The 17,439-nt window shown below is 37.7% G+C and overlaps 1 protein-coding gene across 5 annotated transcripts in view; it reads right to left on the bottom strand.

Annotated features, from left to right (window-relative positions):
• The window catches only part of mast4 (microtubule associated serine/threonine kinase family member 4), a 141,195-nt gene that overhangs the window by 97,977 nt on the left and 25,779 nt on the right, over positions 1-17,439 (bottom strand). For all 5 annotated transcript variants that reach the window (XM_084115362.1, XM_084115364.1, XM_084115361.1 and 2 more), the window contains exons 2-3: positions 15,109-15,262; positions 9,155-9,282 (exon numbers count right to left, since the gene is read on the bottom strand). In XM_084115362.1, coding sequence (XP_083971488.1) covers positions 9,155-9,282; positions 15,109-15,262 — 282 coding nt within the window. The remainder of the gene's footprint in view (positions 1-9,154; positions 9,283-15,108; positions 15,263-17,439) is intronic.

Genomic DNA, 17,439 nt, shown 5'->3' on the forward strand with positions numbered 1-17,439 from the left:
CCAAGAGGAAAACCTTCTCCTTTGCACGGATTTCGGTGAGATTAAGCCACAAGTGGCGCTCCACCGCACCGGAACCAGCCATAGAGTGACCTATAGCGCGTGCGGTATGTTTGGTGGCAATCCGTAGCCTTACGAAGCTCCTTGACCGCTTCAGGGGTCACGTCGTCGCCCTCGTCCATTTCCTTCAGGACGTCCGCTTGGTAGGCCTGAAGAATGGCCATAGTGTGCAGGGTCATGCCTGCCTGCCCAGCCGCCTTGTAGAATTTCCCAATGAGAGAGGAAGTAGTCCTACATGCTTTAGAGGGGAGGAGGGGGCGCGACTTCCAGGACGGCGCAGACGACGGCGCAAAATGGTCGGCTAAAGTCTCCTCAATCGCCGGAATGGCGGAATAGCCCTGTTCCACAGAACCTACTAGGTTGGTGAAATCAGCAGCTGCCGCATTAGTGAGGCGCGCAGAGAAAGGCTGCTTCCAGGATCTGGAAATCTCGTGATGCGTGAATCTGTCAGGAAGAGGACGTGTGTCTATATTGTCTTAATGCACGGTGAGGAGGAGAGTTTGAGTGGCCAAAGGATTACAGATGGAGAATTGCAGAGATTAGTTGAGTCAGAAGCCTACCAAAAAAAAAAAAAAAACCACTTCAAACAACCCCTACACATGTTGTTTGGGAGGGTTTCAAGAAAAATCCTCCTCACTCATCCAAAAACAAACTCCAGCAAATTCAGTTGTCAGACACGACTGGAACTTCAAACGGCACAGGGTTCAGCACTGGTCAGATGACACTAAAATCATGGCAAAAAACATGCTAGATGGGTTTGGTGCACACAAGGATAAAAAGCACCCTATGTGTACACTTTAATATACCATTGGATCTTTAATGTTGTGGGCATATTTTTTCTGCTGGAGGTTCTGGACTTCTTGTTCAGATACATGGCATCATGGATTCTATCAAATATCAACAGATAAAAAAAAACCTGACGGCCTCTGCTAGAAATCTTATGGGTTAAATGGGTCGTGGTTGGATCTTCCATCAGGACAACGATCCAAAACAAACATCAAAATCAACACAAAAATGTGTCACTGAGCAAAAAAAGAAGCTTCTGGCATGACCGTCCCACCTGACCTGATGAGAGGAGTGAACTGAAGAGAAGCACCAACATGGATCTGGGAATCTGAAGGATCTGGAGAGATTCTGTATGGAGGAATGGTCTCTGATCTCTTGTCAGGTGTTCTCCAAACTCATCAGGCATTATAGGAGAAAACTCAGAGCTGTAATCTTGGCAAAAGGAGATTGCAAAAAGTATTTAATAAAAGGGTGCCTATATATATGTGTTTGTGTGTGTGTGTGTGTGTGTGTGTGTGTGTGTGTGTGTGTGTGTGTGTGTGTGTGTGTGTGTGTGTGTGTGTGTGTGTGTGTGTGTGTGTGTGTGTGTGTGTGTAAAATTGTATGTGTAAAATTGTATATGTAATAATTATGTAATAGTAAGTGTAGTCACTATGGTATTTTGGCTGACAATATTTAACATTCAATAAATCTTTGTAAGAATAGATGATTATACTTTTATCCAAACATCTCTTTATAGCTCATACAGGACTTATGGGAACTGATGAAAATGTCCTCTGGGGGAACTTTAACTCGGATGACTCACTGTGACTCCTGCAGTGTCATAATACATAAATAATCCCTTTGTAGTCGTCATTTGTATTCTACACTGTGTGACAACAACTGGATACTAATAAAAACTGCAATCGCCCTGAGCGGACCTGCTAATAGAGCACAGAGTCGATTCAAAATCTTTCTAATAAATTGCATAATTCATCAGTTTCAGATATGACAGTGTATGATAGTTTATGGAGCATGAAACACCTTACTAAGAAAATTAAGAGAAAAAAGGTGGTGGTCATATGTGAAAAGCTGTCTTAGCAGTTCGAACACTGATTTATACATAAGTTAATACATTTCAGATTTCAGAGTTAGGGTGGAAGGCGAGATGTGTGAATAACAACTTAACTTTCGCTTTACAAGTCTAAAATGCATGAATCATATTGACGGTCACTAGTTACAGAGCACATTCAACATGACAATCAAAACGTACAAAAGTATAGTAAAAAAAAAATAGTTCAAAAAGAGTTCAACTTTTTTTCTTTTCTGCATTTATGTTTTCCACAAAAAGAAAAAAGAAGTGGAAGACTGGAAAAACTGGAAGAGAGGGCAACTCTCTGAGAAAACAAAGGAAATTAACATCTGAACTCTTGCTATATTAACATCCCCATTCGAGACACGGTCACACTTGAGTTGATCACCTCCCAATTCACAATTCTCTCCCTTCCCAATCTCGTCTCTCTCTCATGCTGAGATCACCTGAAATTCACCCAAAAATCTATGGTTTAATGTGAACAATTATCATACAACACTATACATTGTTTGGTATCATTTGGAATGTCTCAGTGCGACTGGTACAAAGGTCTCATCCCCAAAGTAGTAAACCAAAAGGTAATAACGTTTTTAAGAGTTTAGAGATATCTTGCTTACAGAGGAGTGGGTCTTTCATGCAAATAGCATCCTGCCCTCAAAAGGTGTAAACTCTGGAGACGTCATATCCATTGTTACCGCAAAGCTGCATCCAGGGTTAAGTACATATTAGATCTCAGGTTAGATGAAGCATGGGGCACCTGGTGAGCATCTGGTGAGATTCTAGATTCCTGACTAACTGCTTGACTGCTTGACTTTAAGTTGTTATGCAGTCGCATTACTATAGGGGCTAGATAAAAATACTATTGAGGTAATAGCAAGCATTGGAATGGCATTATCTTAAAGGGGTCATCAGATGCGCATTTTGCACAAGTTGGTATGATTCTTTAGGGTGTTCATGTGAAGTTTGTAATATACGTTGGTTAAAATTCCTCAATGGTTGTGTAAAACACCCTTTGTACCTCCTCAAAAACAGCTTTGTTAGCAGTGACCTGTTTCGGTGCATGTCTCTTTAAATGATAATGAGCAACTGCTCTGCTCACCCCACCCCTCTCTTCCATGGGGGGGGTGTCGAATGGCTGAGGGCAGAAATATGCTAATATGGGACCAGTCCGTCAGTGGTCGTGGGCGGAGCATGAGCATTATGACATCATAGTGCTCAGAAAATCCAAACGGCCTGATTATTGAGAGTGTTTAGACTTTGAGGATTAAACAAAAAAGGAGTGAATGGATTTTTTTCATTGTATGTCCACACACTGCAAAGACACATTTATATGCAAACACCACATAAAAGTGAATTTTGCATCCGATGACCCCTTTAATGTACTAGCCATAACCTCTGATTATTGTTTGGGCTTTAACTAAGTTGTTTTATAGGTGACTGTAGGGGGCTACATGGGTACTTTTTAACAACAGCAAGCGTCGGCGGCATTGTTAAACTGCTTTAGCTATAACCTCTGGTTATTGATCAGACTGGAGAGTTTGTGATCGCGGGCCCACATAATATGAACAGCCGGTATGAACCCCCTGTATGACTTTGGCACCCGAGTGAACGAGGATAATAAGAGTAACGAGTTAAATAGAATAATCAAGTTCAGATCCAACCCACCTGTTATTATCAAATGCTCTTTAAGATCCTAATTAGCTGATGTTAGATTATCATTCTTATGTAAAAAAAAAAAAAAAAAATCTTATTTTTTGATTTGCATCATTCCAATTTTTTAAAACAGATTAATTAAAAGATGTTCTAAAATGTAGTGTGGACTGTGAAAACGGAGGTATTTGAAAATTATGACGCATGTTTAGTCTTGTCCCGCATATTGAACCAATAGATATACATGTTTATACCGGTATTGTGCCTGTTATGTGCTATTCTATATATGGACTCTCCACTCTGGACACTCTTCATATCGCAGTCCTGCAAAGATGACAGAAATGTTACTCGCATTTGCTGTCCTGCGGCAAAACATTAGAGCAGTTGTGTTTTAGACCAAACATATACGTTGACTAAATGCGACTTGGATGCATCAGTGAATGGTGAGATATTTTGCTAAATACAATTCTCCTGCCAGAAGAATTGCGCGATAACTTTATTATTTTTTTTTTTGTCTGTATCATCTCAGTGAACTTTTGTGAGGGTTTACGCATGCGCAGTGAGGTGAATTTAGCATTTGGTGACGTTTCACTGTGGATGAGAAACTTTTGGAAAACGGCCGAAAACACTAGTGGACGGAGAGCGTTTTTAAATGAAAATGCTGTTTTCAAATGTATCTGGATCGGATTAATGTAGACATAGCCTCAGATTATAAAACAAAGTGCTTATAAATATACAGATTTTTATATATAAAATAGTTCTACGTGAAAAGTCACTGAGTGACTGATTTGAAAAATAAAATGAACAAAAAACACAGACAAATCAGAATGTTTTCTTCCATCCATTGCTATGATTATCACTGTCAATCAGATTCAACCGTGCATTTAAATACAGCTGTCAAACAAGAAACTTTGCAAAGTGTAGTTTAGCATGAAAAATAATACTACTAATAATATACTTGTTGGTTATAATTAAAGGAATCGTGAGTATGCAGAACCCGCACTGAACAAAAACCCTGATTCTGACTAACTTAAGCACATCTTATTGGGCATTGTGTTCACACGCTCAACAGTTATGTCTGTGATTGGCTACAAAGCTCAATGTTGCAAAAACGCATTGTAAACAGAAACCTTTGAAACCTTTGACTGCTCACACAAACACTCTAGGGAACATTTCAAAGAAGCTGGCTATCAGCGGTTACCGGTACTGCAGAACGGCAGGTATGGTCACATTAAATGATCAAATATCTTTGGCGGGACAAGGATTTATTTTGGTGGCCGCTAAAATATTTTAAATGCAGGAAAAACCATGGATTGTTATCAAAGATTTTTTTTTTTACCAAGCATAATGCCACTTACTGTTGCTTCCTTTAAATAATTAACATTGCAATCATGACAGTAGAATCTATTTGATTGACAGTTCTTTTGGAGGATCGTCTGGTTTTAAGTGTTTCCTGTAGAGATAATATACACAAAGCACCACCACAATACCCCTAGACAAATATATTTCTGCTGAAGCACAATCCATGTTTTTGCATGTTTCTTCTCAGAGTTCCTGTGAAGAGGACTTGATAAAAAGTAGAAGGCACAGTAAACACAAAATCCCCTTGATATAATGGAGATATCTACCGTGATCATTGCAGGAAAAAACAACAACAACAAAAACACATTTTATCTTACTACAACTGTTTCCAACAACACATACAGTTTACAAAGTTCCTGAATATCCAAACAGACCAAAGCAAAAACCCATATACCCTCCACATGAGGTTTACAAAGGGAAAACAGATAAGCTCCCTCTGTGTGTGAGGAATATCTTTCCAAGGTCACATATGAATCAACGGCCTACTCCACAGGCACTCATTTTCACTAAACAGCGTTAACATTCCTAAGGCATACTCCTTCCCTTTGTATTTTGCGGGAGGGGGAACATCCAAAAAGATAGCGCGGGAATGGCGCAGGGGAAAAGGCCATTAGCAATTCAATGGGAGTCGACGCAAAGCGGGAAGGCCCAGCCACCATTGATTTTTAGGGAGGCTGATTTAGAAGCAGGGTCATGTAAACAGCCTGATAAAGCCAAAACAGCTGAGATGATACCATAGACTGAGAGAGAGACACACACAATTCCATTAACTATTCTTTCAGTAGTTTTGAAAAAGCAACAATGTATTCACACAAACCACAGGATAATTTTGCCATGTTATTGGAAATGCACAATTATTATTATTTTTTTTACATATTATATGGAAAATTGTTGGTTGTGATGGAAATGACACCACAACTGTGGGAAAGTACTTTGTGTAAATATTATTTTTCACACAATGAATATTTAAAGTGGTTATGCAATTCAATTACTTTATTCAATTCATTACTTTGTGATGGATTTTTAGCATGAATTTGGAAAGGGGTAAAACAATAAAATCTATGCCCAAAAAAAGGCACTTAAAAAGGTAGCATGTATTATGACCGCATGGTGAAAAGTTTCCAAGACAGTTTAATAAAAATCAATCCCCGGAAGGGTTTGCACAGACTAGTCGACTAATCAACTTTAATGTTCTGCCATGACGCTTTAAGCTTGACGCTGATCATGTCCTATAGAGGGTGCAACAGGATAAGAAATCTTTGAAGACCACTTTTACACTCAGTTTGCAACGGTTAAAATGACAAATAAATGCATTCGCTACTCTGAGAGCGCTCCACAAGATATGTTTGATTATACCATCTGGATGCTCAAATTTGATTGGGTGAATGCACGTTTTAAATAACTTATTGTACACGCAAGTTCATTGCCATTCTGAACTAATGTGCTGCTGCATTGTAATGCACACACAGACTGTAGCTCACACATCACATGCAGATCGCATGCACAGAAACATTCAGTAGCGCATAAATGTATTGTCAACATTGTTCTGTGATTTATCAATAAAATAGCTTAGATACTGAAAAAATCTAGCATATATTTCTTAGTAACTAAAACCCACAGCTTCACTATTAGTAGAGAGATGCTGCCCGATAGAATCATATATAATAGAAATAATTCACATGTAATCAATTTCTCACTAATGCATTCATATAAATGTAATCTTTACTGTGCTACTTTATCAGTATCTGATTTAGAACGAGCAGAAATCTGTGAGGAATATAATGACCCAAAGACAAAAGAGCTGATAAAAATAAGCTGTTGTGTAGGATCAATAGCACTGTGGGCAACACTGTGTCATATGCCTGTGCACAAGGCAACCAGCGTTCGAGTCTCAGCTCGAAGTTCAGGCTTATTTATAGACGTCATCAGCGACTAGTTGACGTTAACTCGAATTTTTAAATCACATAAATGTCGACTTCAAAATCTGAAGTCGTTCAACCCCTAATCCCAGGAGCACAAAACAGTGCATAGTTGCAGAAATACCCATGAACAACCAGTCAGTAGTCACACACAGTAACGGTTCTCGGATTACTTCAAGTCATTATAAAAATAATTGCTGCAGTTCAGTGAGTAAGTAAAAAAAAAAAAAAAAAATTCTGTACTGACTTTGTGATCCATTAGACTAATTCAGAGCCTTTTTGACTAATTCAATTAATCACATTCAAGAATCATATTAAATTCAGGCTGCAAAGATCATAACTTGGATTTCTTTTGTGCTGTGCTATAAATGGGAGCAGTGTACTTTAGTACAGTGTGTTCTGTCCAAATAGAAGGACAAATGAAAAGTCATTCATTGAAGACATACAATAACAAATAATAGGAACAAATGTCATAGAAGCATTTGTTCTGCTTATATTTAGGCCTACTTATTTATTTATTTATTTATTTACAGAACTGTTTCTGTATAAAAGTTGGTCCTTGTTTTCGCACCCTAAGCAGCATAGCCAGTACAGGGAACAAGTAAAATGGTTTTAACTGGTTATCTAAGCTGGTCAAAGGCTGTTTATTTCAGCAGGGGAGGGGGAGAGAGAGCGAAAGACCAAGGAGGCTCAAATGCAAGCAGATCGGATACAGCTGCTAAGTAAATGACATTCTGTTTGTTGCAGCATTGACCCTGCTCCCTGTGGTCATTAATTTCAATCAGGCGCCCAACATGGAACCTGGACCTCTGTTTGCCACGGCTCAGGAGAAGCAAATAAGACATGGACATTCTCAGGATATCTTCACAGCATCCAGCTCAGCACAGCTCAGCACAAAGTAATGGGAAAAAAAACACCCTTTTCTTAAATATATTTGGTCCAAAATACACAATGCTGCTATTTAATTTTCTTATGGTCAACATGGTTACTCTTAGACAATGCAAGGTCTTTCAGAAAAACTAAAGTTTATTCTTTACTACTAGGTCAACAAAAATATTATGAAATAATTATTTACTTGACATTATGCACTTAAAAATTCGGGAAAAAAAGTTGGTCCTCATTGAAACTATGGAGTAGACTGTTCATGACTTTTAAAGAATTAGTTCCCGCAAAAAATATCCTCACCTTCATGCCATTCTATTCATGTCATTCCAACTCCATAAGACCTTTGTCCATCTTCAGAACACAAATTAAGGTATTTTAATATTCTTTCATTTTTGACCATATATTGAAAATCCACTGAACCAAAATTTTCAAAAAGTTAAATACAGAAGTAACCAATGCATTATCAATCAAAATATTATGTAATCAAGTGTTCTGAAGAGACACAATCACTCTATATGACAAACAAATAAACAGAAGCTCAATGTGAATGATTGACAGACACAAACAAACCTTTTTGGTTCTCATGCGTCAAGAAAGACTTTTTGGTTGCAGGATTTTAAGGATTTTAAATGACATGAGGGTGAGTAAATGACAGCTCAGTAAACTTACATTTTTGGGTAAACTTTAAATAATACATTATTAATCCATTTAAATAATACAAGCAGTAAAAGCAGATAAAAGATATGTAAACTTAATAATTTGGTATCACTTTAGTTAAAAAAAATAAAAAATAAAAAATAGTTATTGATACATTAACAAATGTAATTTGATACATGAAGCTAAGTAGACAGAATTTTGAGAGATTTTTCATTTTTGTGTGAAACGACCCTTCAATTTTCAAGTCCTCATATTTAATAATTAATACAGACCATAGACAACAAGAGATGTTTTTTCATGGCAACAAAGGTGTGATGTCAATTAATTAAAACTGGAACGATGTTTGGTACCACACAAAGTGTCATTCATTTTGGTTGGATTCAACCCACCTCATCGAAAATCAGAAAAATGAAATTTTTTACTGATTAGGTTTTATACATTTTTCTAATTCTCCTGGCTCTATTTTTCTTATTCTTCTTTCAATTAGTCGGAACAGGTTCATCATCCTCGGCGGTCCATAAGACTTTATTCCAATTTCAAACTAAATGCCTGGTTCTTTTTCCAAGTGCAACATGCTAAAACGCAAACATCCTGCAAGTCTACTGTACGGAAATGAGAAGGTTCATTATCACAATCGACTCTATCAGATCAGACCAAATCAATGTTATTATTTTGTGCCAATGATACAGTGGCGCTCCCTAGTGTTTGAGCAGTGAATCCACCAAATGATATCAGGCTAAACTCAATTTGTTTGTGGTATACTGACCAGGCTGGCAGTGAGAGAGGGCGCAGATTTGCCTAGGGTCTGGGAGCGCATGCGCACCAAGTTGGTGGTCTCTGAGCCCGTGGCTGACCATGCCTGCTGGGTTGAAGCATATGGCAGCAGGTACTTCCCTGAAAAAATAAAAAGATTTGTGTGAGTAAAACATACAGGGGTTGGACAATGAAACTGAAACACCTGGTTTTAGACCATAAAGTTTTAATATGGTGTAGGGCCTCCTTTTGTGGCCAATACAGCATCAATTTGTCTTTGGAATGACAGATACAGGTCCTGCAGTGGCCAGAGGGACTTTAAAGCAATTCCTCTTCCAGAACAGTGGCCATGTCACTATGTGATGCTGGTAGAGGAAAACGTTTTCTGACTTGCTCCTCCAAAAAAACCTCAAAGTGGCTCATAAATATTTAAATCTGGTGACTGTGCAGTCCATGGGAGATGTTCAACTTCACTTTCATGTTCATCAAAACATTCTGACACAAGTCTTGCTGTGTGTATTGGTGCATTATCATGCTGATACATGGCACCACTTTCAGGGTAAAATGTTTCAACCATTAGGCGCACATGGTCCACCAGAATGGTTTGGTTGTCCTTGGCACTGTGACACGGCCATCAAGCACAGTAGAGAATGCCATAATATTGCAGTCCAACAGTCTGGGTGTAAAGCCTCTTCTGCACACCGTAACGCTGCTAATTCAACCTTCACACTCTGCTCTTAATGATGGAATGTGCAATCAGTGAAGATTGTCCACCAGGCCGTGCATATACAGGCGTAAAACCTCCAAAACTATATTAGTCATTGTTTCATTGTCCAACCCCTGTAAATACATATATTATATAACACACACATACACACACCAGTGATACAGTATATAAATACATACTCGCAAATACAACATTACATCTAGAAGTAAAAAGTACAGCAGGATTCCAGGGAACATCAGTATTTAGTGGTAGCATACTGGACAAAACATTTTCTTGAAGGTAACGTGGTAAATAATAATCTAATATGTTCAGACAAGATCATAGAGGATTCTGGGAGTGTCTTACTATTTCACAGGCTATGACTCAAGTGACTCATCATAACGGACATGTCATAACAAACATGCCGATCAACATGACCTACATTACAGCATTAACAGGCATGTGCCTGGCGTGGGGCAAAGGTCAAAATGCCCAGTGAGCAAGGCATACGATTTGTGTAAATACACAATTTTTTTTTTTTTTTTTTTTGGACACTTAGGGACAGTTTCTTGCATTCTACTGTGCAGCTTTTCCATTGTTTTTAAAAGTAAACAATGCACCATGGACATGTTTAACTGTTGTGCTTGCATCTTGGGTCTTTTGACATTATACACTTCAGAATTTTGAAAAAAGGGGGAAAATTGGTCCTCACAGCGATCTGTGTGAATGGCCTTTTAACCCACAGTCAAAGTGGTGGTTCACCCAAAATTGAACCACAAATTTTATTTATTTCTTCTGTGTATTTTTTGTAAATGAACATCAATGGGGTCCGGTGTGTTTTTAAATCCCACTGATTTAGTATGTATGGACAAGTGGGCTTCTTAAAATATATTATTTTGTGTTCCACAGAAGAAAGGACATTATACAGCTTTGGAACTACATGACAGAATCTTAATTTTTGGCTGAACTATCCCTTTAATGTATGATTTTCATTGCATTAGATAGCAAGATATCAAACCAAGTGGTATTTACTGTATTTTACAGAAATATAGCACGAGAACACTTTAAGCAAAACATTTTAAGAAAATAAAGTCTGTTTGGTTTTAAATAATAAAACAATAGATATACTATACTGTTGTTGTTGTTTTTTTTAAAAGTCTTTTTATCAGTAAATGTAAGTGGATCGTGTTTATAGTTAATATGATGAAAATCTTTGTCACACCAGCTGATCAAAAAAGACATTGCAAAAATGGCTCAGAAAAGTTCATTTTGAGAGAAGCTCTTTTACACCATTATTTATCTTATATTCATGCCTTTCACACTGTCACAGTACATTACAGCACTGTGGTTGTCTCTTCACCTAAACTAATCATTTTACAGCCCCCCGTTGATCTATTGATAGTTTAGATTGATAATCTAATATACCTTCATAACACTGAGCTGCCATACAAATGCAATTTATTGGTTGAGGAGTCATGTCAGACGAAATTAAATCTCTTAGACCCAAATTGTATATGGTTTAATATACTAAATTTACGCTTTTGTGATCTTACATTTCAGGAATTGTTTTCATGGTGCATTAGGTGCTGCGTAAAACTGTGGCTTGTCATTTTAAATGGTTTTGTAGACTCAGAGAAGCAAATATTTGATGTGTTATTTCCAAATAACTGCTTGCATGGCAAATAATGCATTAGCAAGGAGCTTGTGTCCCTTTTGGTCAAATAAATGGTAAATCAAGGTAAATAAATAATGGCAGGAGTTTGGCCATGACAAAGGCATCGTCGCAGAGTTCATTTCAATTAATTTGATTTGGGACAATATAAAAGCTGATTACTACAAATATAAAATGCAATCAAATGTATTAAATGGAACATCTCCATGTGATTAAAATGGGCTTATCCGATCATTTGTATTATGTGTTTGTCCATGCATATCTGTCCTGCTCTTCACTTCATGTTTTGTGTGTCGAGTGTTCTTCAAGTTTAAGTGTTTCTTGATTTCTCAAGTCCTTTACATATGAATCAGCAGCTGTTTGTCCTCTCAAGCTTAATACAGAACAATTTTCTCCCTGGCAACTAGCGAAACCTCACTGCAGTAAGGGCAAAATTGCCTTCAAATACTAGAATACTGAACTAAATCAGACTGAAACATTTTTCAGTTTAGGAGAGGTGAGAGAGGATTCTTTTTTAAAATAATAAGACCTTTATATTTTCTTCTCTTAGAAACAGACTTTGTTATTGTATCCTAGACAACCTATTGCTAACCTGTATGTGTTTGTGGGCTCTATATGGTCACAGAACCCGGTCAAAAAAACAGGATACGTAGAAGGAAAACTGTGATTCCGGTTCACTACGAAAGAGCTTCCATATAGTCATCGTTCACATGACTGAGGAAATGCCAGCTAGACACCCTCAGCACATTTCAGCAGTGTGCCCTATATACCTGATTCAACACATCAGGAACAGCAAGACAAACATCACATGAAACAATGTAGTCAAATATGGTGGTCATAATGTCACGTCTAATGAAAATAGCATAATGAAGCTCTTAGGAGCCAAATCCAAAACAGAAAAATATTAAATGAAATCACAACTTTCTGCATTATAAAGTTCTGACTTACTTTACTTTTCACAATGGCTTTAAATGAGATCGACTGATTGTGATCAGTTCGATAAAAAGTCTCGCTTGGATTGTCTGTAACACATTTAATGTTTAAAAGAGGCCATATTATAAGTTTATATTTATTATATTTTTTCCTCTGAGGTCAACTTGTAAACAATCAAGGTTTCTTGAACAAAACAAAGAAATGGAAATGGAAAAACTCTGCCTAAATTTTAATTTGCACTTGCACATATATAAATGTAGCACCCTCAATTCAGTACACGTTTTGCAAAAATCTGCCGTTTTGCTAACTAACACACTCTCCAAGGGCCTCTCCAAAGCCCCGCCCTCCAAAATGAAGCTAGATAACATGCAAAAAACATAAATGCATAATGGTCTGTTCCTTACACAAAGCTATCAAATGGCTCTAATAGACCTGGAACATTGTGTAGTCCAGTGAGTAAGTTTGTGAGTAAATTACAGTTTTTAGGTGAATTATCCCTTTAAAGGCCCGGAATACTTTATTTTCTGAGTTCGACTCCATCTCGCACACAGCCGTGACCGCACAGCTTATAAAGTAAACTCAACTGTGGATGAGCGCGAACAGATGAGTTCGACACAAACGCAGTACAATTGCTTTTCTATACTTCAACAGGGGTTCTCAAACTTTTTGGGGCCAGGGACCCCTTAGAGGGGAGAACATTTCCCAAGGACCCCCTCATAATTATAATGGTGATTAAGCATATGCTTGCTTGCTACAGTTTGTACTCTAGTAATCAAAAAGCATGTCAAATTAATTGAAATTATACAATATATTATATACAATTTATCAAATATTTATTAAAAGTTTGACAAATTAATTTTTTAGAGCCCATATGAAGTCATATGAAGAATTTTTTTTTATTTTTTTTATTTCCAATTTAATAGCTAAATTCAATTTTAACAATCAAGAAGCATGTCTAATCAATTGAATTCATAAAACTTTACCAATTAAATGTTTTTAAATATTCGCAGGCGTCACAGTTACAGGCTCTTATTTTGATGTTCTGTTTTGTTTCCCTTAGTTCCTGTTTCCCTGCTTTGATTAGTTGTGGTTTCTGATGAATTCCCTGTTTGAAATATCCCCCAGTTACTTAAAATTATCAGCAATGTCTTATTTAGTTCATTGTTATTTTCTTAGTATTTAAGTCCTGAGTTTGGTTATGTTTCTCCTCCGATATCGTCTTTTGTTTATTGATACAAGCTGTTACGCTGCCTTTGTTTACTCCTGTGATTCCTGGATAATTGGATCATTTTAAATGTAAAGGATTTGTTGTGGAGTGAAGGGAAATAAAATACTGTTTGTAAAAGTTGTGTTTATTTACTGGTATTTTACAATATTTTAGAAATTAATAAAATGTGACATCCATCCATACTACCGTTTTTTTTGTTTTGTTTTTTTCTCTAACCAATGCAAATATGATTCGGTGTGACTTGTTACCCAGAAAATGCGGTAAATATTTTCTGTTGTGAATGGCTCACTTTTTTTTCTCAATTAAAACGAGTAGCTGGTTATTTACAGTATGTGGTTTTTGTGTATGTGTATGCATTTTGTGTATGTTTCACAATATGACCCTATTTACATCTTACTGTACACAAAGTAGGGCTGTGCGATAAATCGTAATTGATTTTCAATTTCGATTTTGGCTTCCAACGATTATGAAAACAAGATAATCGACGTGAAGCGGTTATTGTGCCGCTGCTGCATTCAGTCCCACGCAGCTTCGTTTCCTTCACAGCGGTGCACTTTCATTCCTCCCTAAAAGCCCAAACTTGACATCCAAATAAGTGACTGTTGTAAAATGCCGTCTATTGTTGCTAAACTGCGGGAGATACTTGATATTAAACAGTGTTAAAAGCGTATTAAGCCGCGAAAGAGATACTGTTCCCTAGGCGGCGTCCTGTGCACGCGCTCCGAGATGGGGCGGAACGTGCATAAGCAAAGTAAACTGTGGCTTCAGATACGCGGCTAAAATATGTCGAAATGTCGCTTTGGTAAGTGTCCTCGTAACACAGTCGGTTATGTCTTAAAGTGAATGTAAACACGGAGAAAGAGTGCGTTTGTAACAGTATATTGGGTCTGTGTGTTAGCTCTTAAAATGAAAGCAGCGTAATAAATCTGCTGCAGTTATTATTGTTAATCAAGCAACAAAAGACAAAGATAAAATCACTCACTGCTCTTGAATGAATAAACTGTAGTTTTAATAAGGATTAGTCTATATTTAATGTATACAGCGGTGTTATTTTACAATTGAATACTTTATTCAATTCCTGTTGTAGGCTATTACTGATCTGAATACCACTGTAATTACATCTTCCTGAAAAAAAAAGTGTATTTTGTGTCGGTTTTGTTTGTAATTTAGTTTCTTTGTTGTTATTGTATTGCTGACTGTTTACTTGTCTTCTGTAACTGTTTGAGGACTTTTACTTTCATTCATTAACCTAGTATTAGTTTTTGCTGAAGTATCGATAATTGTGAAACTTCACTGAGAGTTAAAAGTACTAATATCATGAAATAAGACTTCGATCATATCACCCCCACCTATAATCGTGTTTAAAAAAATCATGATTATGATTTTTGCCAAATTCGAGCAGCCCTAATACAAAGGTCAAAGTTTTACCTGTAAGAGCGCCCCCTAGGCTTCCTCTCCGGAGCTGCTTGCCATCTTCGCTGAGTTGTCGTTTAAATTTCAGCGCTAAACTGGAGCCGTGAGATACGTCTGGGTTGCTGGACTTGCGGAAAGGCATGGAGGGGGGGTAGAGGATGTTATCCGGCTGGAAGAGAGATGAGATCAACATGGAGTTCAATCTGGGAAACATTACAGGGAAGATCACATCAGGAATAGCACTGCAGTGTTTACAAAAATACACAACATACTTAGCGCTGCATAACCATTACTGACAATACTTTACTCAATTCATTATAATGTAATAACATAGTCCACCTCTAAACCACCTTTCCTTTTTTTGACTGACAACACTCTTATTTTTCAACCCCATCTAAAGTTAAATACCTGTGAAAATCATTTCATGTGGACAATATTTCAATCTCAGCATGAATCGGTCACTAATGCTGCATTTGATACTGGTAAATCCCACTGTGTTATTATTATCATAAATGTCATTTTAATTTTCTAAATGCTATATATAAAACCAACCATTTCCTCCACTTTCAGTTCATTTGAGGCCTTTCACCCCCTCCAGCACTCAATGAACAAAACCAGGCTTTTTCTCGTACGGATAAAATCTTTTTAGACAAGCAAACACATCTGAGGGCTCTTTCCACCTCAAATGATAAACACATTAGTGGAAACCATTATTGGAAAAATCCAAGACAACAAACTGTTTATTACCAAAGCAAGGAGGGTAGCACTATTATATATAAAAAAAACGGATTATTCTGAATGGTGATATGGTGTAGTGCTATTATAAAGCAAAGACTGTAATTTAATTTAATTTAATTTAATTAATTTAATTAAATATATGCAACACTGACTGTTCATTTACACACAAGCAGTTCGTGATCGAAATCTGTTCATAGTAAATGCTGCTTCTCATCTCTGCATCTGCCTGAGTTTGGGTTGCTTATAACCAGTGCTTAATATGTAAATGAATAAGTGCTGGATGAAAAACAGCAATTGTGACAGACACTGACCATACAACTTCAGTTTTCTCGGAACATTCAATGACAGCACTAAACGGTGATGGCACAACTAAGAGCGTCATTTACAAGTTTCTGCACGGCCCTAACTACACCCTAGTGTATTATTCAGTCGCAAATAGCTACGTTGAGACCAAATATCATCTCAACCAAATATCAGTTGATCAGTGATATTCTCCCTCACCGACGACATCGTTGCCTTTTGCAGTACATGGATTAGCAGAATTGTCCAGGGCTGCAGTTCCATCTTCCATCATAAATCTATTGATCAGAAACACCATCAGTTTTACTCTGGCTCAAATTAAACACTGCTGATAATGTGCATTTGGCGATGCAATACAGTGAGGAAAATAAGTATTTGAACACCCTGCTATTTTGCAAGTTCTCCCACTTAGAAATCATGGAGGGGTCTGAAATTGTCATCGTAGGTGCATGTCCACTGTGAGAGACATAATCTAAAAAAAATCCAGAAATCACAATGTATGATTTTTTAACTATTTATTTGTATGATACAGCTGCAAATAAGTATTTGAACACCTGAGAAAATCAATGTTAATATTTGGTACAGTAGCCTTTGTTTGCAATTACAGAGGTCAAACGTTTCCTGTAGTTTTTCACCAGGTTTGCACACACTGCAGGAGGGATTTTGGCCCACTCCTCCACACAGATCTTCTCTAGATCAGTCAGGTTTCTGGGCTGTCGCTGAGAAACACGGAGTTTGAGCTCCCTCCAAAGATTCTCTATTGGGTTTAGGTCTGGAGACTGGCTAGGCCACGCCAGAACCTTGATATGCTTCTTACAGAGCCACTCCTTGGTTATCCTGGCTGTGTGCTTCGGGTCATTGTCATGTTGGAAGACCCAGCCTCGACCCATCTTCAATGCTCTAACTGAGGGAAGGAGGTTGTTCCCCAAAATCTCGCAATACATGGCCCCGGTCATCCTCTCCTTAATACAGTACAGTCGCCCTGTCCCATGTGCAGAAAAACACCCCCAAAGCATGATGCTACCACCCCCATGCTTCACAGTAGGGATGGTGTTCTTGGGATGGTACTCATCATTCTTCTTCCTCCAAACACATTTAGTGGAATTATGACCAAAAAGTTCTATTTTGGTCTCATCTGACCACATGACTTTCTCCCATGACTCCTCTGGATCATCCAAATGGTCATTGGCAAACTTAACACGGGCCTTGACATGTGCTGGTTTAAGCAGGGGAACCTTCCGTGCCATGCATGATTTCAAACCATGACGTCTTAGTGTATTACCAACAGTAACCTTGGAAACGGTGGTC

This window comes from Abramis brama (assembly GCF_963993115.1).
Source record: "Abramis brama genome assembly, chromosome: 5".
NCBI classification, from domain to species: Eukaryota; Metazoa; Chordata; class Actinopteri; order Cypriniformes; family Leuciscidae; genus Abramis; species Abramis brama.